Source organism: Pelophylax lessonae, assembly GCF_965119305.1.
Source record: "Pelophylax lessonae genome assembly, chromosome: 1".
NCBI classification, from domain to species: Eukaryota; Metazoa; Chordata; class Amphibia; order Anura; family Ranidae; genus Pelophylax; species Pelophylax lessonae.
This window is the reverse complement of record NC_138768.1, coordinates 175,248,285-175,272,449: the sequence shown is the minus strand read 5'-3', so window position 1 is coordinate 175,272,449 and position 24,165 is coordinate 175,248,285. Positions and strand designations below refer to the sequence as shown.

General features: G+C 44.7%; 1 protein-coding gene across 3 annotated transcripts in view; it reads right to left on the bottom strand.

Annotated features, from left to right (window-relative positions):
• The window catches only part of FER (FER tyrosine kinase), a 452,282-nt gene that overhangs the window by 150,261 nt on the left and 277,856 nt on the right, over positions 1–24,165 (bottom strand). For all 3 annotated transcript variants that reach the window (XM_082263755.1, XM_082263756.1, XM_082263757.1), the window contains 2 exons: positions 21,866–21,922; positions 5,296–5,411 (listed from right to left, as the gene is read on the bottom strand). In XM_082263755.1, coding sequence (XP_082119881.1) covers positions 5,296–5,411; positions 21,866–21,922 — 173 coding nt within the window. The remainder of the gene's footprint in view (positions 1–5,295; positions 5,412–21,865; positions 21,923–24,165) is intronic.

Below are 24,165 nucleotides of genomic sequence, written 5' to 3'. Positions count from 1 at the left end.
ACCACTTGATCTAGATCATCCAGCCCGTCGCCCAGCCCCGCAGTTGATTGTAGGTCTCCCGAGAGAAAAAACAAAAAAGATTTAAGGAAGGAGAAAAAAACTTCTAGGACCAGAGATCCCAGCCGGGAGGCCTAGGTCCTTACACCTGACTTGACAGATTAAAAACTGATTACCTAGAGCAGAGAGGGGGGTATATACGAAGCTGAGAATGGTCCATGAGCATAGCCAGGTGTTTTTTGTTCTGTCTAGTTCTTCTCCTGGAGGAAGCAAAATAACCCAGTAGTTATGATTTATGGAGCGCCGTGTGTCCATCGAACAAAAGAGAAACATAATCTTATTTTCGTTTATACACATTTTGTAAACAAATAATTTTCATAAATTTTGCCTAAAATGTATTCTGCTACATTTCCTTAGTAAAAATACCCAAAATCAGTGTACATTTTTTAGTCTGTGTGAAAGTTAAAGAGTATACAAACTATGGTATATATGTATATAAAAGTGATCAATCCTGATGTACTGATGGCTTATATTTCCTGGGGCCCTAAAATGCTAGGCCACTATAAATATCCCCCAAATTACCCTTTTTGCAAAGTAGACAGTCCATGGTATTTATTAAGAGGCATGGTGAGTTCTTTCGAAGTTGTCATTTTTTGGAAAATGAATTGAATAACATTTTAGGCTTCTTTCGCAATTGTTTTTTTTTGTTTGACTAGTGAGGCAGTGAGCAGGAATACTTACTGGTGACAGTATGTGAAAAAAAAAAAAAGTTTATTACATTTTTTACATACTGTCCTCAGAGTAGTTCAGGGTCACCATAGTGACACTGAAAACTCTAGGAAGGGGGTTATCAGGGATTTTTTTTTTACACTATTATTGCTTATAACAGTGATGATCACTGTTATAAGCAATAGTTTTAACGGTCATGAATGGCTTTTATTCATGACCGCTTGCTTACTATTGTTATACTGTGATCGGCTACAGCTAATCACATGGTGGATTTAAGTAAAGTAAATGTACTGTGGGCAGGCGGCATGTGGTTAAAGTCAAAGTTTTTGCAGGTAACAAATGTGCTTTTATTTATTTTTTAATTAATTCATCTCTGTGAATAAAATGATGCAGCTATACACACAGAGCCCTGCTCAGACACGATTTTAAAAATCACAGCGTCTGTGGGGGAAAGAAGTCCCCTAGAAGAAAGGGGGGCGTTCAAGATGTAAGGGTTGTGGTGCCTAGCAACACGTTAAACCCTAAATACTGGCAAAACATGTTGCTAAACGTCTAGATAGCCTTCAGTCTGTCTTAGTTATCTTATATATCTTATCAGATTCTTTACTACTGCTGCCAAAGAAATAATTTGTTCTCTGTCTCCACAGAAGTCCATTTTGGTGCCAAAAGTTTTAGGTATAATGCACACATTATATATCAACCGCCTAGTTTTACCTCTCCTAGCCACACGTGTGAACGAAGCCTAAAAACTGAATTTTTGTAAAATCTTACCTGTAAAATTCCTTTCTCTGAGTCCTCCGACAGTCGCCGCCCACTTCATATTCGTCACAATGGGGTTATGACCTTTGCTCCGTAGGAGTAGCTAGGCAACAGAATATGTTAGTACAAAGGCTTTTAACATATCCCACCCCCAGGGGGTGGTCCCCTCAGTCTATAACCCTCCACTTCCTGTATCCAACTCAGTTTCAGTGGAATAGCAGTAGAGTATATAACCAACAACCCCAAAAGAGGGGCGGGGGCGGCGACTGTCGGAGGACTCAGAGAAAGGAATTTTACAGGTAAGATTTTACAAAAATTCCATTTTTTCTTACGTCCTCCGACAGTCGCCGCCCACTTCATATTCGTCACAATGGGGACGTCCCAAAGCAGTGTAAACATGAGGGGTGGGAAACGCAGCCGCGCCTAAGGCAACGCCGTCTCCACATCAGAGAAAGGAACCTTACCAAAGGAAGGAAACCAGTTGGGCAATGAGAAAAAAACACTCGCTCAACAGGAGCAAGAACCCAGGGAAAAAACAAATAATCCCAAACAGCCAAGGAGCCCGCAACAAGGGCTCTAGGGAACTGCCGCAATAAGAACCTTGCGGCCAAAGGAAGCATCCGCCGATGCCTGAACATCTATTTTGTAGAATTTTGTGAAAGTGTGTACGGTTGACCAAGTCGCCGCCTTACACACCTGGGCCACAGAGGCCCCATGACGACAGGCCCAAGACGTACTCAGAGATCTGGTAGAGCGCGCCTTCACAGGCACAGGGGAAACTTTCCCCTTCAAAGCATAGGCCTGTTCAATGGTCTGTCTGATCCATTTGGCGATGGCAGAAGCCGACGCCGCCATGCCCTTCCGAGGACCCACCGGAAGAAACAAACAAGGAATCCGACTTGTGAAAAGATTCAGTCGATTTAGGTAAACCCTAATCGCCCGGACAACATCCAAAGAGTGCAGCTACACCTATTTCGGATGTTTAGGCTTTGCGCAGAGCGAAGGCAAGACAATGTCCTCAATGAGGCGAAAGTCCGAAACCCTCTTCGGGAGAAAAGAAGGGTTAGGTCGCAAGACCACCTTGTCCAAGTGCACGACCAGATACGGAGACCAGCAGGACAAGGCTGCCAGCTCCGACTCCTGACAAGCTAGACATTGAAACTGAGTTGGATACAGGAAGTGGAGGGTTATAGACTGAGGGGACCACCCCCTGGGGGTGGGATATGTTAAAAGCCTTTGTACTAACATATTCTGTTGCCTAGCTACTCCTACGGAGCAAAGGTCATAACCCCATTGTGACGAATATGAAGTGGGCGGCGACTGTCGGAGGACGTAAGAGAAATGCAAATTGCGTTACTTTCAAGTACAGAGGATTTCAGGCAGGTGTTATTTAATGCACAGACCGATTTAAACTGGATAGGTAAAAAATGTTTTTAAAAAAAAAAAAAAAAATCAGAATAATTATATATATTTTTGATTTGTTTAGCTGCTGTTCACCGCTACCTCCATGTAATGTAAATTTTTCAGATTAAATGACTAAGATAGGTTCCTGCTTTGTAGTGACTGCAGAGGAGTGTAAGATAAACTATTATTTTCCCTTAAAATGCTTCATAGTGCTTTAATGGCTTAAAGAAGAACTATAAAAAAACTTTTTTTTTATTATTTTGTCTCAACACCAGTCACTTTAATTTTGCCGTTTTCACTTCCAATGATAATGGTAAATAGGACAAATAGAGATGGTAGACCTCCCTAACGGGGGCACAGACAACAATAACAGCTGACCGGTGTTCTAATCCACCTGCACTATGTCCAAAAAAAAGTTACGCCTTTAGTTGTACTTCAACTAGTTCTGGACCGCCCACGGCATATATACTGCAGCAGGGCGGCCCGGCTGCACAAAATCACGTACATGCAGGTGATGTAGGGGGCACGCGCGTTGCCGGAGCGCCGCTCGCACTGTGATTGCTCGCGATGGAAGCCAGAACCCACAGATCGTTCTGCGGACTGACAGAGCGGAGGTCTGCCAATGTATACAAGGCAGACCGCTGTTCTGTCAGGGAGTAAAAGAGAGATCTTGTGTTTAGGCTTCTCTTTTCCTCCGGTGCATCCACTCCCCCACAGTTAGAAACTACTCCCTAGGAGCACACTTAACCCCCTTCACTGCCAGTGTCATTTATACAGTAACAGTGCATTTTTTTTAGCACTGATCACTATATTGATGTCACTGTCATATTTGTTGGCCGCAATGCCAGAGTCCCGATAGAAAAAAAAAAATCGCTGATCGCCGCCATTACTAGTAAAAAGAATAGAAAGAATAAAAAGTCCATAAATCTATCCCATGGTTTGTAGGCGCTATACCTTTTGCGCTAGACGTCCATCTTTAACCCCCTTATCCAAGCGATTGTTCATGTGACATTTGGTAAGAGTCCATTTACATTTCTTGCACTGGGTGAAGGATTTTGGTCTGAAGATTCCTTGCTGTATCCCATGGGTTCATGACATCTTTCATGCATGCTCAAACTGTCAGTTGTTAAGGGTACCCCTTCCTCCTTCATATTTTGGTGATATGAGAGATCTGTGTATTCAGTATCTGCGCCTTGGTTTATGAGCACTTCAACACTAAGAATATTTATCTGCACCAGTTTTTGGGACTTTATTTGGGAGTCTTGCATTTGCCACTCTCCCTTTTTTTACAAGAGACTTTTTATTTAGGATATTGTACATGTCACATCTGGTTATTTATTTGTGTTTATTTTTGTGGATATTTACACATCTTTAGAGTGTACTTTAGTTAGTACACGCTTCATACCAAGCGCCCCTTATTCTTTTTCCACTTAAAAATATGTGCCAGAATACATATTGGCCAAAATTGATAAAAAAAAATATGATTTTTAAAATCTTTTTGATTGGGTATGTTTTATAGCAGAAAGTAAAATATATATATATATATTTTTAAATTGTGATTCTTTTTTGTTTATAGCGCAAAAAAAAAAAAAACGCACAGGTGATAGAATACCCCCAAAAGCAAGCTCTATTTCTGGGGAAAAAAAGAACATAAAAAAAAATAATAAAAATTGAGTACAGCGTTGCACGACCGGGCAAAAGTCAGTTAAAGCAACGCAGTGCGGTATTGCAAAAAAAGGCCTGGTCAGGAAGGGGGTGAAACCTACTGGAGCTGAAGTGGTTAAGCATCATTAAGATTTGGCCCGAATACATGCAGCAGCAGTATTAATTTAGTAATAATTTCCCTACTCAAAGAAAGACAGTAACCAAGTAGGAGATGCTCATAGTTACTGGCCAGACTACTACTCAAAGTAGTAGTAAACTCTGTTACACCACTTGTACCTACAAGTAAGCCTAAGATAACGCTTACCTGTAGGTTCTGTGAATATCTTCTGAACTTGCAGTTTAGGAGATGTTCAGAGTGCATGCAGCCAATGAGATCACTACGCATGGTCTCTAAAGGTCCAGTTTACAGTGCCCGACCTTCAGAGTCCGTGCAGTAAATGTGCCCCCAGCCACTCATGTAGCCGGAGGCCACGAACCCGGAAGACAGGGGGAAGATGTCAGCCATTTCAGCAGTGACATCAAGACGCTGGAGGGCTTGGTTCTAAGTTAAGTCTATCATAATGTGCTAGCAAGCATACTAGCACATTATGACATTGCCTTGCAGGGATTGTTTTTTTCAAACCCCCTGCCGGTTACTACCGCTTTATTATTGGTTATAACACAGTGTATGGCTGTACATTGCAAGAATGTCGGCTTGTTTTTTTTTTTTGTTTTTTTTGCAATAGACTAAACTGAACTCACCTGGCTTCAGATAAGAATTTTATTTTTAGTTCCTGAGGAAGATCTTCCTTACACGTTTTCACAGCAACTGGTGTTTTATCTTTTAGGGTTCCTTTGTAAACTTCACCAAAATTGCCCTATAGCAAATTAAAATTGATGAGATTAGTCAATATCATATACTGGACTCTTTAAATCCATTCTTCTTCTTGACTATCCACAGGGGTTAAAGAAAAAACATTACAAGGGCATTTACAGAATTGCATAACTGCCATTTCCAGCAGCTTCCCATGATTCTATTTCTATGATTTCCCCTTGCTCAATAAACAGAGAATCAGCATCAGTGCTGCCTAACTGTGCAGTTATCAGGCAGTGTAAGTGTTGGTCTAATTTGATACAAACTATATATAGTGTACGGAAAGCTTAATGCGGAGTTCCACCACAAAAGTGGAACTTCCGCTTTAGGCAGTTCTAACCCCCTGACATGCCACATTTGGCATGTCATTTCTTTTGGGGGGGGGGGGGGCACCTAGTTTTGACAGGTACCCTCTCCCACTTCCGCTCGGAGCGTTGCAGCGCCCTGAGCGGAAGTTCTCCTCTCCCCCTCTTCTGGGACCTCTATCAGAGGTCCCAGAAGATTGCTGGCCAATCACGAAGCGTAGCGCAACTAGCGCATGCGCAGTGCGTACCCGGCTTTGAAGCCGAAAACGGTTACATCCGGGTGCCCACACCAGTGATGCCGGCGCCGCAGACAGAGAGGGAGAAGAGCGAGGCTTCGGGCGGCCGCATCGCTGGACCGTTGGACAGGTGAGTGTGTGAGGCAGGAACTCCGCTTTAAGCTGAAAATCAGAAATGGAGCAGCAATGTTTAACAGTAAAAAGTAGATAACCCCACCACACTGCAAGCCAAAGAGTCTGAAGAGCTTGATCCAAGAAACAAAAATCAAATGCATTTTGGTGGGTGAGGCTGTGTCCCCCCCATAAGGACTAGCCCCAACTTGCAAGTGGCTATGGACCAACTGATCTTTCAAAGTTCAAGACCTTCTATATGTGATCTGGGGATATGGACTTGCATATTTGGCTGGCGAAACATGTTGAGTGGGAGTCACTGCATGCGTACTATAATCGATTGACTATTGTGCTATGATTTTATATGTGGAAAATTGCTTTTAAACTCATTGTCAATACAATGTTGCTACTTTTTTAAATATATAAACTGTTTTTTCTTGGTACCTTAAAAATCCAATTTTTCCCTTTTTAATAAAAATTTTGACTATGAAGGGATGTGGTGCCTATGATTCTTTGACACCCAGCAACATATTCATTCTCCATCCAGAAGGGGTTATAAATTCACCGCTCCATATGCCACCCGTTGCTGGTAAAGAGGCATCATCTATGTCGCCTGTGGCCACCAGGGTTGGGCGGATTGATGGAACAGACGGTAGAAAAAAATGGCAATAGTGAGTAGCGTGTATTCTAAAGCAAAAAAAAACATCAATCGGAACGGAAATTACTTACCAGGAATGGCCAGCACAGGAAGTGACATCTCACTAACCGGAATCAAGGAAGCTAGGGATTGTGCTGGAAGGAGGCAAACATTCTTGGTCTCTGCAGGAACATTTTGAGGCTCTGACAATTTCTTAAATGTACATTCTAGGAAACCGGGTTCCTTCATATGCATGAGATTTGAGATGGCCTATGGCCCTGAACATGAGGGAGGTGGGCAACAACAAGCCCAAACCCAAAAACAGAAAAAAGTAAAGCTCCCCCTATAGAGCCACCTGCAGGACATTATTCTCAAAACTGGCATCTACCGAGGATAGCATCCACTCAGCCTTTCAGCTGCACCACTGGGAGACTGAGCCAGCAGCTCCCTCCCCAGCCCAGCGCTTCAGTGAGCGCTGGAGGGGCATAGCAGAGGACTGGTGACTGACAGTCGAATTAATGCTGCATCCACATGGGTAAAAGTTTGTTTGTTTTTTTGTAAAACCATTGCTTTTCTGTTAATGCCAGAGGCCTGAGAAACGCACCAAGAAATTGTAGAACAGGAACAAGACAGTTTGCAACAGACTCTCAGGCAGAACAAACTGGGAATCAGACTGTCAAAACAAAGCTGTAGACTTTACATATACCCGAACAGTGCAGATCACATTCAAAAATTTAAGTAAAAAAAAAAAAGTGAAACTTTTTTTTGTTAGGGTCTTTTAGGTTACGACAAAAGGATGTCCTTGGTTCAGGAGGATAGGAAGAAACTACCTTTGGCAAACTTATTCTAATGCAAGACCAAGAAAGGCTCTTTTACAGGAAGTCGCAGTCAGCACCGAAACCCTACAAGCCTTAAGTCTAGTACACACTGTTAGTTTTTTTTTTTCGTTCAACCCAGCGGGCCGAATGAAGAGAAACTGACAGCTAAGGCCCGGAGCTGCTGTACTAACAATTTGATAATAGTAACGCAAATCTCCTCTCCTGTTCAATTGTCTTCTGACTGGGGAACAGCTCCCCAGCCATGACACTACGGACAGCGTTCTCAGCCACTGGTCATGTCTCTTTGGCCAGCTTAGACCAGTTTTTATTGAACCACACAATGTCACCCAACATTTGGCCTGTGTGTGCAGAGCCTAAAGTGGGAGTAAACTCCCTTGTGAGATTTTTACATATAGGTAAGCCTTTAATAAGTCTTACCTACAGGCACAGTAAATATCTCCAAAACGTGCAATGATTAGGAGGTATTTACTTTAGATGCAGCCAGTGACGTCACTGGCGCATGCGCTCTGAAGGAATGGCATAACCAAAACCCGCAAACCTGGAAGGAAGATGGAAGCGACTTCAGCGTGACAGTGTGCCGTTGGCGTGCTTCATTCAGGGTACCATTAAAGCGTTCACAGAGACCGTTCGTCTGGGGGTGATATGGTGAGCTGAGGAGGGTCTTAATACTGCAGACCTTCCATAACTGTTGGGTTAGGTCAGCGGTAAACTGGGTCCCTCTGTCAGACAATATTTCTTGTGGGAATCCCACTCTGGTGAATATCCCAACTAGGGCACTGGCGACAGTGTCAGCCTGGATATTCGTCAGAGCGACGGCTTCTGGGTAGCGTAGTCCACCACGGTAAGAATATATTTCTCCTCGATTATGGGCATAGGTGACAGTCGCGCCTTAGGATGATCCCCTCTCTTCCCTACTCGTTGGCAAACGTCGCAAGTACTGCAGTAGCGCCGCACATTCTTCGAGATCCCCGGCCAAAAAAGGTCTGGGTGATCCTGTAGGTAGTGCGGTTACCCCCCAAATGTCCTGCTAAGGGGATATCATGGCCAATTCGGAGAAGTTCCAACCGGTACTTTCTGGGTACCACTAATTGATGCTTCTGGGCAGGGACGCAGCCTCTCTTCCTACCTTCGGTCAATCTATACAATCGGTCGTTATCCCATACAAAGCATTCCCGCTCATTTCCCCCACTGTCAGCTAGTTCACGGTATTTTTGGAGGGTTGGGTCTTCTCTGGTTTCCCTCCCAAACTCCTCTGGGGTGTCCCAAGCTAAAGGTCCCTCTAACGTAGGGGGTCTAAGGGTCGTTTCTTGGCTTACCTGGGTCTCCCATCCTGTTGTAGAATCGTCTGCGATACGGCTCTGGGCACGGGTGGTCACGGGGCAAGCAGCAGCAGTGATGGGCAAGTAAAGTAGGCTGAAGCCAGGGGGCCAATATCGTTGCCCAATACTACTTCAGCAGGTAAGTTGTCCATGATGCCCACTGTGGTCTTTCCCGACCCGACCCCCCAGTCCAGGTGTACCTGGGCAGTGGGTAAACGAAACAGCCCCTCCCGCCGCACGTACAGCAACTGTGCGATTGGATCGGTACTCTGGTTTTAACAAATGTCGTTGCATCAGTGTGATGGTAGCTCCGGTGTCTCTCAAGCCTTGAGCTACCTGCCCATTTACTCATACCTCCTGACGATGTTGCTGACGGTTATCTGTGGATGCCAATTGGATCGGGTCCGCCTCAAATAAGATGCCCAGGCATTCCTCTGGGCCCATCACGGCCTGCAGGCAGTGGGCAGCAGAGGTACGTGGTGTGTTCTCTTGGTTGGGTGAGGTGCACCTCCAATTGTTAGCGGCCGATCCCAAAGGGCAGTAACGGGCAATATGTCCAGTGTTGCTGCACCAATGGCAAGTCGTTCTTGACATGTCCCGGGGGTAGTTGTTCGACCCCTGAGGGCGAGATGGCCCTGGAGGTATGGGGCACTGAACTCCGGGCGAGGGGTGATGGCTGGGGTACGAGGCACTACCTTGTTAGCTGGTCGTGTGGTACCCTGGCTCACCTTCCTAGTCTCGGCGTATTCATCTGCCAGCCGGGCCGCCTCGTTGAGGTTGTTGGGGCGCCGGTCTCTTACCCAGTACTGCAAGTCGGCGGATACATCTTGGAAAAAATGTTCTAGTAGAAATAACTGCAGCACTTCCTCCCCAGTGTTTGCGTTGCACCCTCGTACCCAGTGTGATGCCACCCTTTGTATCCTGTTAGCCCATTCCATGTGTGAGTCCACAGCCTTTTTTTGGACTCCCGGAAGCAACGGCGGTAGGTTATGCAAACAAGAGGTGTGGCAAGAATCGCCCCCAGTCTCTGTATTCCGCTGCAAAGTTACGCAGAAGCTGATTCAGGGTACCAATAAAGCATTCACAGAGACCGTTAGTCTGGGGGTGATATGGTGAGCTGAGGAGGGTCTTAATACCGCAGACCTTCCATAATTGTTGGGTTAGGTCAGCGGTAAACTGGGTCCCTCTGTCAGAAAATTTTTCTTGTGGGAATCCCACTCTGGTGAATATCCCAACTAGGGCACTGGCGACAGTGTCAGCCTGGATATTCGTCAGAGCGACGCCTTCCGGGTAGCAGGTAGCGTAGTCCACCACGGTAAGAATATATTTTTTACCGGAGGGACTGGGGTTAGGCAGGGGTCCTACCAGGTCGACTGCCACCCTGCTAAATGTTTCCTCGATTATGGGCATAGGTGACAGTCGCACCTTAGGATGATCCCCTCTCTTCCCTACTCGTTGGCAAACGTCGCATGTACTGCAGTAGCGCCGCACATCCTTCGAGATCCCCGGCCAAAAAAAGGTCTGGGTGATCCTGTAGGTAGTGCGGTTACCCCCCAAATGTCCTGCTAAGGGGATATCATGGCCAATTCTGAGAAGTTCCAACCGGTACTTTCTGGGTACCACCAATTGGCGCTTCTGCGCAGGGATGTAGCCTCTCTTCCTACCTTCGGTCAATCTATACAATCGGTCGTTATCCCATACAAAGCGTTCCCGCTCATCCCCCCCACTGTCAGCTAGTTCACGGTATTTTTGGAGGGTTGGGTCTTCTCTGGTTTCCCTCCCAAACTCCTCTGGGGTGTCCCAAGCTAAAGGTCCCTCTAACATAGGGGGTCTAAAGGTCGTTTCTTGGCTTACCTGGGTCTCCCGTCCTGTTGTAGGATCGTCTGCAATATGACTCTGGGCACTGGTGGTCACGGGGCAAGCAGCAGCAGTGATGGGCAAGTAGGCTGAAGCCAGGGGGCCAATATCATTGCCCAATACTACTTCAGCAGGTAAGTTGTCCATGATGCCCACCGTGATCTTTCCCGACCCCCAGTCCAGGTGTACCCGGGCTGTGGGTAAACGAAACACAGCCCCACCTGCCACACGTACAGCAACTGTGTGATTGGACCGGTACTGCGGTTTCACCAAATGTCGTTGCATCAGTGTGATGGTAGCTATGGTGTCTCTCAAGCCTTGAGCTACCTGCCCATTTACTCATACCTCCTGACGATGATGCTGACAGTTATCTGTGGATGCTGCGTTGATCGGGTCTGCCTCATATAAGATGCCCAGGCATTCCTCTGGGCCCATCTTGGCCTCCAGGCAGTGGGCAGCAGAGGTATGTGGTGTGTTCTCTGGGTTGGGTGAGGGAGTGTAGGGAGCATTGTCGCTCAAAATCCGCCAAATACCCATCAAGTTCCTGTTCATTCTCCACAAATGCTTTAAATGCAGCCAAGTGTATCTTCTTTGCTTTGTTAGTTGGAGGGGGAGTATGAACTGTCTGTGGGACAGGTTGTCTTGCCCTTGCCAGTTCAATTTCGTGTCCCCTTTTCTCCCAAATCGCTGCTCTTACTTCAAGGAACAGACGCTCCATCAGTTCCACTGATGTTGCTGGGTACATGGCTAATCTCCTCTGTACAATGTTGGTAACCTCCTCCTCCTCGCTGACAGGCGCAAGGGGCTCAGTTGCTTCCATGGATCTATCCATTTCGTCCAGCTCCAGCAGGTCAGCTATCAGCTCTCTCCGCGGTCTGTTACTGGCACTCCTTCCACAATTCTCCAATAAATCCTTCAGTGTGGGTCTCCTCAGTCTAGCGTACTGAGACTCCATTCAGTGCTTGCGCTTTGGATGAAAGGACCATCCCACCACTGGCAACCAATGTAACGGCTACCCAGGTGGTGAGAGGGTATCAGCCGTTGGAGACGTCCTTTTTCCCGGCAAGTCCCTGTGTAGTAATGGAGTAGTATAATCCCAACCATGAGATCCAAGAGGAGAGTCAGGTTCAGCTGTTGAACGACCGGGTAATAATGCAGTAAAATCCCCCTCCAGGAATGAGACGAGGCTACGTTTTGAAGGGTCAAGAAAAACTGTTTATTGAAACAAGAATACGGGCTTTTATACACCTGGGGAGTATATCAGACACTACTTAAACAATGGCCCGACATCCACCCAGACAAATAGGTAAGGTCATTACCACACTTAACAAAAGCTGCCTTAGCCCAAATCAACATAATGTAGACAAAAGCGCATCGTTAATCAGCAGACATTCTGTCTCTAGGCTGGCCATACCTTGACTTCATGGAATGTCCATATAAGGAGTCACTTCCTGGGGCTCACAGTGCAGAGAGATATATGATAGCAGGGAGTGTAAATAACCGAATGGTTGCTGGGAAATCCTTCACACACATGAACCAGGTAAGCACAAATATTCTCTGTCAAAGGTAAGGTTCTGTTAAGATTCCTCCCCGGCCTGAAAGACTGGCATTTGCGGTTTCAAGTCATAGTAAAAGAAAAACTTCCTTGTTAAAGCTGGGCTAGAAAGACACCATGGTAGGGCGTTCCTTGGCTGGCTGAGATGGAGCATACGTATTCCAGGTTGACAAGACTTCATGTTGGAGAAGTCTTGAATAAAACTGTTCAACTAGTACAACCATAAGGCCTAATATCCTCATGGAGAATCTCATGTGGGAAGTCTATTAGACCTCAATTCTCGAGCAAGGGTTCTAAGAAAAACTATTTTTTTTTATGAAAGGAAAAAAACCTTTGCTGGGGATATGCCCAAGAACAGATTTATGAATAATAGGCAAAGAGAAGGCCGGAGAGCAGACCCAACCAAAAGCCTAGATCATCTGAATTGACCTGTGGACATTTGCCGACAGCTGGAAGAGAGAGGCGTCCTTCAGGAAAAGGTCATCAAGATAGCCTATGACCTGTATACCCTGAGTTCTGAGAAGGGCAAGGAAAGGTAATATTAAGCTTGTAAAAACTTCGGTAGCAAGAGATAGGTCAAAAGCCAGTGTGACAAACTGGAAGTGATTGGAGAAAGCGCTGATGAGATGGATAAATAGCAATGTGTATATAAATATCTTGGATGTTTATGGATAACATGTATTCCCCTTTTCCAGGAGATGCGATTACAAACCCTGAGGATTCCATGTCAAATTTTTGAAAATGAAAGTATATACTGAGGAGTTTCAAGTCCAAATGGGACAAATAGCCCCACTGGGATTTAGCATCATTAGCAGGTTTGGGAAAAAATGGATTTTTGTAAGAACTTACCGTAAAATCCTTTTCTCTTAAGCTCATTGACAGACGTAGTCTTCTTGATTCTCAAGAGCTGGGTTATGTTGTCTCCGCAGGAGTAGGACTAGGCAGAATGACAAAACGTTCTGGCTCCACCCTAGGGGGCAGTCCCTGAGGGTATATCCTCCCTCTCTCTGCTACAGGGAATCAGTTCTGTTTAAAGCAGTACAGAGAAATTAACCCAACCCAACTCAATGATAGAGGGGCGGGTACTACGTCTGTCAATGAGCTTAAGAGAAAAGGATTTTACGGTAAGTTCTTACAAAAATCCATTTTTCTCTATCGCTCATTGACAGACGTAGTCTTCTTGATTCTCAAGAGCTGGGACATCCAGAAGCAGTGCCACAAATGAGGGGTGGGATTGACAAAATCAAATCCAATCTAGTAGGCCCAACCGGTGCCAAACTAGAAGTTTTAAAGGCTCATTATAAACAAAGAATGAGACTAAAAGAAAAAATTTTCAAACGGAAAAAACCCTCGAGGTAGACCACTGGTCTCCTCAAATTGCGGCCTGAAAAACCTTGCGGCCAAATGAGGCATCAGACGATGCCATTACATCAACTTTATAATGTTTAGAGAAGGTATGCACCGACGACCAGGTAGCCGCCTTGCACACCTGGACCACTGACGCCTGATGGCGAAAAGCCCATGACGCACTAAGTGCCCGAGTGGAGTGCGCCTTAACAGGGAACGGGGGCTCCCGACCCTTAATAGAATAAGCCTGCACTACCGTCTGTCTGATCCATCTGGAAATGGTCGCGGCAGATGCAGGCAACCCCTTCTTGGGTCCATCTGGGATCACAAAAAGTGAATCCGTCTTGCGAAACGAGTCTGTCGTTTTCAAGTATACCCTGATCGCCCGGACCACATCCAAGGAGTGTAACGCAAACTCCAGAGGATGACTGGGCTTAGGACACAGGGAAGGTAATACAATTTCTTCATTCAGATGAAATTCTGAAACCACTTTTGGTAGGAAGGATGGATTCGGACGAAGAACCACCTTATCTCTATGAACCACCAGATATGGTGAACGACAAGATAATGCGGCCAGTTCTGACACCCTGCGTGCAGAAGTAATAGCCACCAAGAAGGCCACCTTCTGGGACAACGTGGGTAGAGGAATCTCCCTAATATCTTCAAAGGGAGGTTTCTGAAGAACCGACAACACTAAATTAAGATCCCAGGGGGGTAACGGCGCGTGCACTGGCGGAGCCAGATGTCGCACCCCCTGGATGAAATTCCGCACCAAGGAATGAGTAGCCAAAGGCTTCTGAAAGAAGATGGCTAATGCTGAGACCTGACCCTTGATAGTACTCAAGGCCAGTTTCTGCTCAACCCCTTGTTGCAGAAAAGCCAATATTCGACTAATCGAATAAGACCGAGGACGGAACCCCAAAGGTTCACACCATGCAATGTAGGACTTCCATGTGCGATGATAAATCTTTCTGGAAGTCGTTTTCCTTGCTTCAACTAGAGTAGGAATAACTGAAGCTGACAAACCTTTGTCCTTCAGCACCTGGGTCTCAATAGCCAGGCCGTTAAAGCCAGCGATCGTAAAGCAGGATGGAAGATCGGTCCCTGAGACAGTAGATCCTCTCTGAGAGGAAGTTTCCACGGGACGTCCGCCACCAGTCTGACCATGTCGGCGTACCAAGCTCGACGAGGCCAGTCCGGAGCTACCAGGATTACTGGGATTCCTTCCTCCTCTACCCTGCGAAGAAGTCTTGGCAGTAACGCGAGAGGAGGGAAGGCATATATTAGCTGGTATTGCCCCCACGGGGCGATCAGTGCATCTGCGGTTTCTGCTAGAGGATCGCGGGAGCGAGCCACGAATCTCTGAACTTTCCTGTTGAATCGTGATGCCAACAGATCCACATCCGGGGTGCCCCACCGTAGGCACAACTGGTGGAAAACGTCTGGATGGAGGGACCATTCCCCCTGATCCAGGGTCTGACGGCTGAGATAATCTGCCTGCCAATTCTCCACCCCTGGAATGAACACCGCAGAGATTGCTGGAACAAATCGTTCCGCCCAGCGAAGAATGCAAGCCACTTCTTTGGCCGCTCGGACACTCTTGGTGCCCCCCTGATGATTGACATAAGCCACGGCCGTGGCATTGTCCGACTGGATCCGAACCGGGCTGCCCTGGAGCTGCTCGGTCCAGTGAATCAGACAAAGTCTGATCGCTCTCAGTTCCAATACATTTATCGGTAATCTGGATTCTTCCGGGGACCAAAGTCCCTGGGCAGATAATTGACCGAGAATTCCTCCCCATCCGGATAGACTGGCATCCGTGGTCACTATCGTCCAATATATTGGCAGAAATGACTTTCCCTGGCTGAGCATTGGAGACCGAAGCCACCAAACCAGAGACTCTCTGGTCTGTTTGCTCAATCGTATCTGATTGTCCAGGGATTCCGGATTCCGATTCCATCTGAGAAGAATCTCTTGCTGAAGAATTCGGGTATGGGACTGGGCAAATGGGACTGCTTCGAAGGAAGCCACCATCAATCCCAGAACCCTCATGCACGTCCGAAGGGAAGACCAGCTGTTGGACAGTAACAACTGGACTGCTGATTGAATCTTTCGAAGTTTCCCTACCGGAAGGAAAACTCTCGTCCTGACTGTGTCTAGGATTAGACCCAGATATTCGAGCCTCTGGGTGGGAACCAGAAATGACTTTTGCTGGTTCACCAGCCACCCGAATTCCTGTAAAGAAATCATAGTAATCTCTATGTTTTGTAGCAAGGTCTGAGGAGATTCTGCATGAAGCAGAAGATCGTCTAGGTAACCTAGAATCGATATACCTCTTTGGCGCAGAAGTGCCAACATAGGGGCCAACACCTTTGTGAAGACCCGCGGAGCCGTGGCGAGACCGAAAGGTAACGCCACAAACTGATAGTGGTTCTCCTCTACGGAAAAGCGTAGAAAACGCTGATGTCCTGCGAAAATGGGAATGTGAAGATAGGCGTCCTTGATGTCTATGGACGCTAGGACATCCCCTGGATGCAGGAAGGCTGCTACCGTGCGAATGGACTCCATTCTGAATCTTCTTATGTTGACGAAAGAATTGAGCGCTCTTAAGTCCAGAATTGGACGCACTTTGCCCTCTTTCCTGGGTATTGTAAACAGGTTTGAATAAAACCCTTGAAACCGTTCTGTCCAAGGAACGTGGACTACCACTCCTTGTTGTAGTAGATCTGTGACTGCTCTCCGCAGATCTTCTAGACGATCCGGAGATAGTCGGATATTGGAAGGGAAGAATCGCGCCGGTGGGAGAGATCGAAACTCGATCTTGTACCCTGACTTTATGACTTCGCAAACCCATTTGTCCGGGATTCTGGAAAGCCATGGATCCGGGAACCGGCGAAGACGTCCCCCCACCCCAGTTATGGGTGGGGGCGCACCTTCAGGCTTTGGATGGTTTATCTTCAGGTCTGGAGGGGGCGGGCTTTTGCTTGCCCGACCAACGACCCCTGACGCCTCCTGCAGGAGCTTTGGAGGACTTAGTTTTTTCACCCGCTGGACGAAAAAACCTCTTGTGAGCAGAAAAAGAAGGCCCTCGTCTTTGACGAGTTCCTCTACCTTTAAAATTTTGCGGTAAAAAGGTGCTTTTTCCACCGGTGAGATCCTTAATGATCTCATCTAAGTTGGCTCCAAATAGACGTTCTCCTGAAAAGGGGATATTAGCCAATGCTTTTTTGGAACCTTGGTCGGCTATCCAACCTTTTAGCCACAGTGTACGCCTGAGAACCACTGCTGAGACAGATGCTCGCGCCATTAATGGAGTGGCGTCTAACGCCGCATCGCATACAAACTGTAACCCCTGTATCATTTGTTCCAACAAATCTGATACCGCCTGAGGGACTTCTTCTAAGTCCCGGCGTAACCACTTGGTCCATTCAGTTACAGCCTGCGAAACCAGACCAATAGCAATTATTGGCCTGAAAGCTGATCCAATCAAGGAAAACATGGTGCGAGACATAGCTTCTATCTTGCGATCCACTGGATCTTTAAAAGACGGAGCGTCTTCTAAAGGAATAACCGAGGCTTTATTCAATCTAGCAATTGGTGAATCCACCACAGGTGGTTCTGTCCATTTCTTAATAAGGGTTTCCTCAAACGGATAACGCCTGTCAATGCGTTTGGAAATATTAAAAGTGCGTTTTGGCAGACGCCATTCTTCATCGATTGGATTGCCAAAACATTTGGGCAATGGAAAAACCTTTGCCACTTTGATGCGCTTTTTAGTCCCAAAGGGGATCTCAGTTTCAGCTATTTCTGATGGAATAGTAAACCATAAAAGTGTAGCGCTAAAAATATTGATGATCAAAAATTGAAAAATAGTGTCCAAATAAATGGAAGAAAACCACTAGTCACAATAATGTTTGTAATAAAGAAAAAAGTGTCCAAGTGAATAAGTCCCAATATAAATAATATAAAATTAAATCATGAATCCACGTGCACAATGTTGCAAGAAGTGATTCAGCCCGTGACACCCAGGGTATGAGAAGGAAGGGAACACCTCGGTGGTGGGATATATTAAGCAGCTTACCAGATTTCCGTGGCTGTTCAACTTAATGAACCAGCCTCTCCCAGCTAGTAATCAAGACCGTTGACGATCCGGTGTTCAAGGGATGCTTAATTGATGCAAATAAACCACTTCTCAAGAAACATATAACTGATCAGTGCAGGATTCGTACTCCTCAGTATTTTTCACCAAACATAAATGAATCACTGGAGGAATACAGCGTGTCGTCCTCTGTGCGCCTCACGCCTCGTTCCAGTGGCCGTGCAGCCAATCGGAATGCAGGAGTCAGACTCCTGCATTCCGATTGGCTGCACGGCCACTGGAACGAGGCGTGAGGCGCACAGAGGACGACACGCTGTATTCCTCCAGTGATTCATTTATGTTTGGTGAAAAATACTGAGGAGTACGAATCCTGCACTGATCAGTTATATGTTTCTTGAGAAGTGGTTTATTTGCATCAATTAAGCATCCCTTGAACACCGGATCGTCAACGGTCTTGATTACTAGCTGGGAGAGGCTGGTTCATTAAGTTGAACAGCCACGGAAATCTGGTAAGCTGCTTAATATATCCCACCACCGAGGTGTTCCCTTCCTTCTCATACCCTGGGTGTCACGGGCTGAATCACTTCTTGCAACATTGTGCACGTGGATTCATGATTTAATTTTATATTATTTATATTGGGACTTATTCACTTGGACACTTTTTTCTTTATTACAAACATTATTGTGACTAGTGGTTTTCTTCCATTTATTTGGACACTATTTTTCAATTTTTGATCATCAATATTTTTAGCGCTACACTTTTATGGTTTACTGTTATTTTTGAGTCACTGTTGGTTGATTTTGTGTTGGCTGCTGACATACATCTACTAATTATTTATCATATTAGCGCGGAAATTTTTTCTATTTTTTCTATTTCTGATGGAATACCCTGTAACCTTAAAGTCTCTTGAACAGATACAATGAGTGCGTTTACCAACGCTTCCTCTCGGGCTATGGCAGATGCCGAAACATCCTCCTCACTGTCTGAAGAGACAGGACCCGAGACACCAATACCAGATGAAGTACCTGCAACTGCAGAAATAGGCTCAGAGTCTGAATCCGAGGTTTCAGATAATAAGGGGTTAGGCGGGGGTCGCTTTCTTGCGCCCTGTCCCTGACAAGCCACTTCCACCCGGGACACAAAAGTTTCCATAATGGCTGACAAAGATTCAATTGTCAATGGGGTGCTGGAGGATCCCGCAGACCCCTCGAGGGGATCCGGAGGAGATACATGAGTGGCAGGGTCCATGTTAATACAGGACACTTTTGCCAGCAATAAACAAAAAAACTTTTTTTTTTTTTTTTTGTTTGTCTCCCCCTAGCGCAATAGCGCCCCTCAGAGTACCTGCTTCTCGATCCCAGAGAGAGAGAGAGGGACCCCCAAGGCTCACCAACCGATGCAGTGCAGTTTCCAACAAACTGCAGCCAGCGTCTGTCTTACACAGACTGGAAGAAGCTGTTTGCTCTTTTCCCGGGCAGAAGGCGTGGCTCCGCCCCCTGTGTACGCCTTCCGGCGTTCCCAGCCCTCCACGAGGAAGCTGGGCTCACAAAACATGGCCGCCCCCATAGAAGAGACAAAAGACTCCAAAAACATGGCGGCCGACGTGACCTGAGGACATACATGCATTCGGTCTACGGCAAAATGGCGGCGGACCGCCGATATCGTCTTCCCAGCACATCCACCTGCACTCTGCTGAGAGGTGACATATGGATCTACAGAGATACACTGCACATAAGGTAGGATTATACCTCCTATGTTTGCTGTAATGTTACAGTCTGCTGGGTAGAGTGTTAGCTCTTGAACCAAGTCCACTTCCCACAAACACATGCTGTATTACAAGGGGGACTTGTAAGTGTCAGATATATACTGACTATATATGGAGGGGCCCATAATATATACTGCCTCATAAATGAGGAAAAAAGGGAACGTTTTACTCACCGTACCGACCGACAGGCACCCTCTCTTCATAATACCCTCTCCACCGAGGTGGGGGTTTGTGGACGCCTCGACTCTCTGGTCCTGGCTTTTAACTCGCAAAGTCAGTCCCTTTACTGGGACTCCGTCGCGGCCGACTCAGCGCACTGGTCTGCACGCGCTTTAGGCAGAAACTGGATCACCACTGGATCTCACATCCAGCCCGTCGCCCGGCCCCGCATACTTACTTGAATATGTCGCGGCCGACCAAGCGCAATGCCTGGTCTGCACGCGCTCGTAGGCCGGCTGGGGTGACCGCAAGTGTCGCCCAGTCCGGCATTTTTGCTTGAAGATCTCACAGGAAAAAAACACAGGAGAACACTACCTAAAAAATGTCTTTTTCTTAAAGAAAAAAAGTCTTGCCAGGACCAAAAGATCCCAGCAAGGAACTTAGGTCCTTACTCCTGACTAGACAGAAAAAAACTGATTCCCTGTAGCAGAGAGAGGGAGGATATACCCTCAGGGACTGCCCCCTAGGGTGGAGCCAGAACGTTTTGTCATTCTGCCTAGTCCTACTCCTGCGGAGACAACATAACCCAGCTCTTGAGAATCAAGAAGACTACGTCTGTCAATGAGCGATAGAGAAAACCCTTTTAGCACATATTTTGGGGGTACTGGTACAACTATTCCCTGAGACAAGAGATCCAGGCATTTTGCAAATCTAACTGCCCTTTTGTTTATTTTAAAGAAGAAGAATGTGGAGTTATGGGTAAAATTTCAAACTCTATTTTGTACACATCTCAAACCATCGATTACCCCACAGGTCTAGGACATCTGTGACCTGGAGTGAAGGAAACAGATCACCCCCAGTCTGTTTATTGAGTGAGGGTGCCTCTTTATTGGGAAGAGAGCTTTATAAAAGACTTGCTGGGCTTTGTGGCCCAAGTCTTGTGCCAAAAGAACAGGCTGAACTCATGTTTTGAAGGTGAAGCCTGGGCAGAGAGATAGAGTGCTCTATTTTGCAGAGGTAACGGCTTCTGAGGAGAACGGGGTTTTAGGATTGTCAGCTGGTGAAGTAAATCCTTCCTTTCTGTGATATATTTTATAAATCGGTCAGATGCCTATCCAAAGAGAGAGCTTCCTTGAAAAGACATACATGTGGGGCTTCTTTTACAGGTTGCTTTAGGCTTTTCTGCGCATGTGAATGAAGATCAGGGACATTCAGAAATTTGTCTCATGACAAGCTCTAGGGCATCCACACAAAAACAAAAATATCAGAGCAGAAGGTATTTGTTCTGTTACAGCATGGTCGTGGAAAACAAAATAATGCCTTTTGCTCATTGCCCTAGTCCAGTTAGTTTGACATACTGAAATTGCAGCAAGAGCTTGATGCAGGGCTGGGTATGCCAAAGTGAAGAGAGCCTTTAAGAGCATCTCAAACTTCAGAGTCCATGAAAGAAGAAACCTTTTCAATAGGTACAGTGAGAGGTTTGTTTAAGACTGAGATGGCAGGATCAATTACAGGCATAGACCACAGTTTATTGAAACCTTTTTCCACTAGATAGAGTTTGGTAGAGATTTAGAGGGTAAAAATTCTTGGTAGAGTGATCCAATCATTATACGGTAGATTGCACATGCTACTTGTTTATGAACAGGGAATGTTCTTGAGGATGTTGCAGGTTTCTTTGCATCCAAAGGGGCATGAAGAGATGAAGAATCAAACTGCACAACCTCAAGGATTTTGTGGACAGCAGCAGTGAGCTTTTCTACATTAGCAACTATGTTGTATGAAGCTCCCTCTTCAAAAATGTGGCAATATGGGGAAGAAAAACTCCAAAACTGCCTCAATGTCCTCTTCATTTCCTTCTGTGTCTGCTTTGTCTAGAGCAGTTAAATCAGTATCCAACTTAAAAAGAAAAATGGGATTAGAAGAGGTGTTACTTTTTTGAACTCAGGGCAAACCCCAAAAAGTAAAATCTGTATATATGGCAACTGGGTTATCCCTTGGTAATTTCTGAGTGTTTTTTCTTAAGCAACTCATATATTCAATAAGCAACAATAAGGTTATATGAAGAGCTTTAGGACTGTTTTGTTACAAATACTCCCTTTAGGGGGAAGACATCGAATGAGTTTGCACGAGTTTATATCTTAGGTAGGCTCCATTTTATTTATTTTTTTGCTTATGTTCTATTGAAAGAATGAGAAAGCATTTTATTGCTATCCATCCTCTTTACTTACTTTTCCCAGTAGTTCTCCTAGTGTCACATCTTCGTGATTGAGAATCCACTTTTTATCCTGTGAAAATAACAAACAAAAAAAAGAAATAATATCCCACTGGAAATGAAAAGATCACCTAAATAGCTGCACAGAATTGTAGGGAATATTACAATTTCCACTACACAGCCAAAGCCATGTAAAAGCTCGTAAAGTACTCCAGCACTACAGGAAATTAAAAGCAACATAACTGCAGTTTCATTTTACAGAGTAAAGCCTGCTGCATGATGGTGTATTTATAAACACTGCACAGCATGTGCCATTTCACAAGGATCCACATACAGCACTGTCTGTTTTCAGAAGCTACTTTCATGGCAGCAGATAAGAAAAATGCGTTGAATTTATTGAATATTTTCTTTTAGGCTTGAAATGACTACATTGTTAGTCTTGTTTAGTAGAAAAAAAAGTTCTTCTATGTGTCACAATCTACATAAAATTATAATAAATTGTTATTATGAACAAAATAATGGAGAACAATAAAGAACAAAAGCAGAGAAAACAATGCAATGTGTCAGGAAGTTTGCTTGTGCTACTGAAATGAACTGTTAAGCTTAATAAAGTCCTGTGACAAGAATGTACAAAGATTACTCAGTGGGCAACCTAATTAGCCAGCAAATAGTTCCAATTAAAAACAGTTTTTAGAATTATAATAAGAAAGGTTTGTACAAATTAGTAAGTATATTGGATTGCCACACTCCATTATTTGGATGCCTTTGTAGCTTGTGATTGATCCACACCCCGGAGTAGAGAACACACACTAAGATAAGATGTACTTCATCCCTCTTCAAAGACTCAGGCACACACAAGGCCTAAATTCACACGGGGCAGCTGTAGAACATGCATATACCCAGCAAAAATACAAAATGGCCAAGTGTTTGAGCAATATTTAACAGATCACCTGGCTGACATATATAAATAAACTTTTTGTGGCTAAATAATGTGATATTATTTCTCAATATAAACAAGAAATTGTAAAAATCATGACGACGTAAGATAACCATATGCAGTTTTTGTCTTTTAGCCTGCAGGTTAAAAAAAAAAAAAAAAAAAGTAACCAATTTCTCAAGTTTACTCTATACTGTGCATATGAACCAATCTGCTGCTATGGCTATTGTATTTTGGTAGATGGCCTCAAAAATACAGGGGTACAGTGATCTGCTTCTCAAGCAAGTCTAAACATGATCTTACAGTAAGAATCATTTTTTTTTTCTTAAAATTTAATTTTATAATGTCTCACCTAGGAACTTCAATTTAAATCTGAATAGAGGATTCACAAAGCAAACTAATTCTAATTTTTAAAATAACTGATAAAAAATAATGTTATACCTTTGCTTATTCATAATTACTGTCCGGTAATTTAGTATGTACTTCTAAATGCAAAACACACACCATAGTAAGAAATGCAGAAATGTAAGGGGTAAAAACAGCCTATAAATACAAACGCTTATGTTCTAAGATAATGCAAACCTAATGCTGAAGTTGAAACAAGGTACAAAGGTACATATACTTTACAACCAACAACTCTTCAGAGACACGTAACAAAGTACAGGTCTCTGAGGATCAAACAACAGAACACTAAACTTTTAGGTTAGAAGAGGCTAAATGGAAACTACAAAAAGACAAGAAAATACTGTAAAAGGTTATCTTAATAAATGTTACAAGAATCTATGTGGAAATGTATAGTGTTTATACAGGTTCATTCTTAAAAGGGAAAGGTGAAGCATTGAAATTGCCACTCCCGGACAATTAAAGCTCACAGTATATTGCTCAAATCCTGCAATATCAACCAAAATTCGGGCAATGGTTGACCCTATAGACACCACCTGGCTACACAGATTTAAAAAGAAAAATGTAAGGTGCCAGGTAAAAATGTGTTGGCTAAACAGTGAATACAATCTATCAGATCTGATTAGGGTATTTAAATAGGCGCAGCCCCTGCATGTAAAAACAGCCACTTAACCATTTACCCCCTAATGACCAGGCCATTTTTTGCGATAAGGCACTGCGTTACTTTAACAATTGCGCGGTCGTGCAAAACTGTACCAAAATAAAATTGTAGTCCCTTTTTCCCCACAAATAGAGCTTTATTTTATTAGTATTTGATCATGTCTGCGGTTTTTAATTTTTGCGCTAAAAAACCAAAAAGAGCGACAATTCTGAAAAATAAAATAAAATTTTTTCATCAATTTAGGCCAATATGTATTCTGTCACATATTTGTGGTAAAAAAAAATCCAAATAAGTATATAATGATTGGTTTGCATAA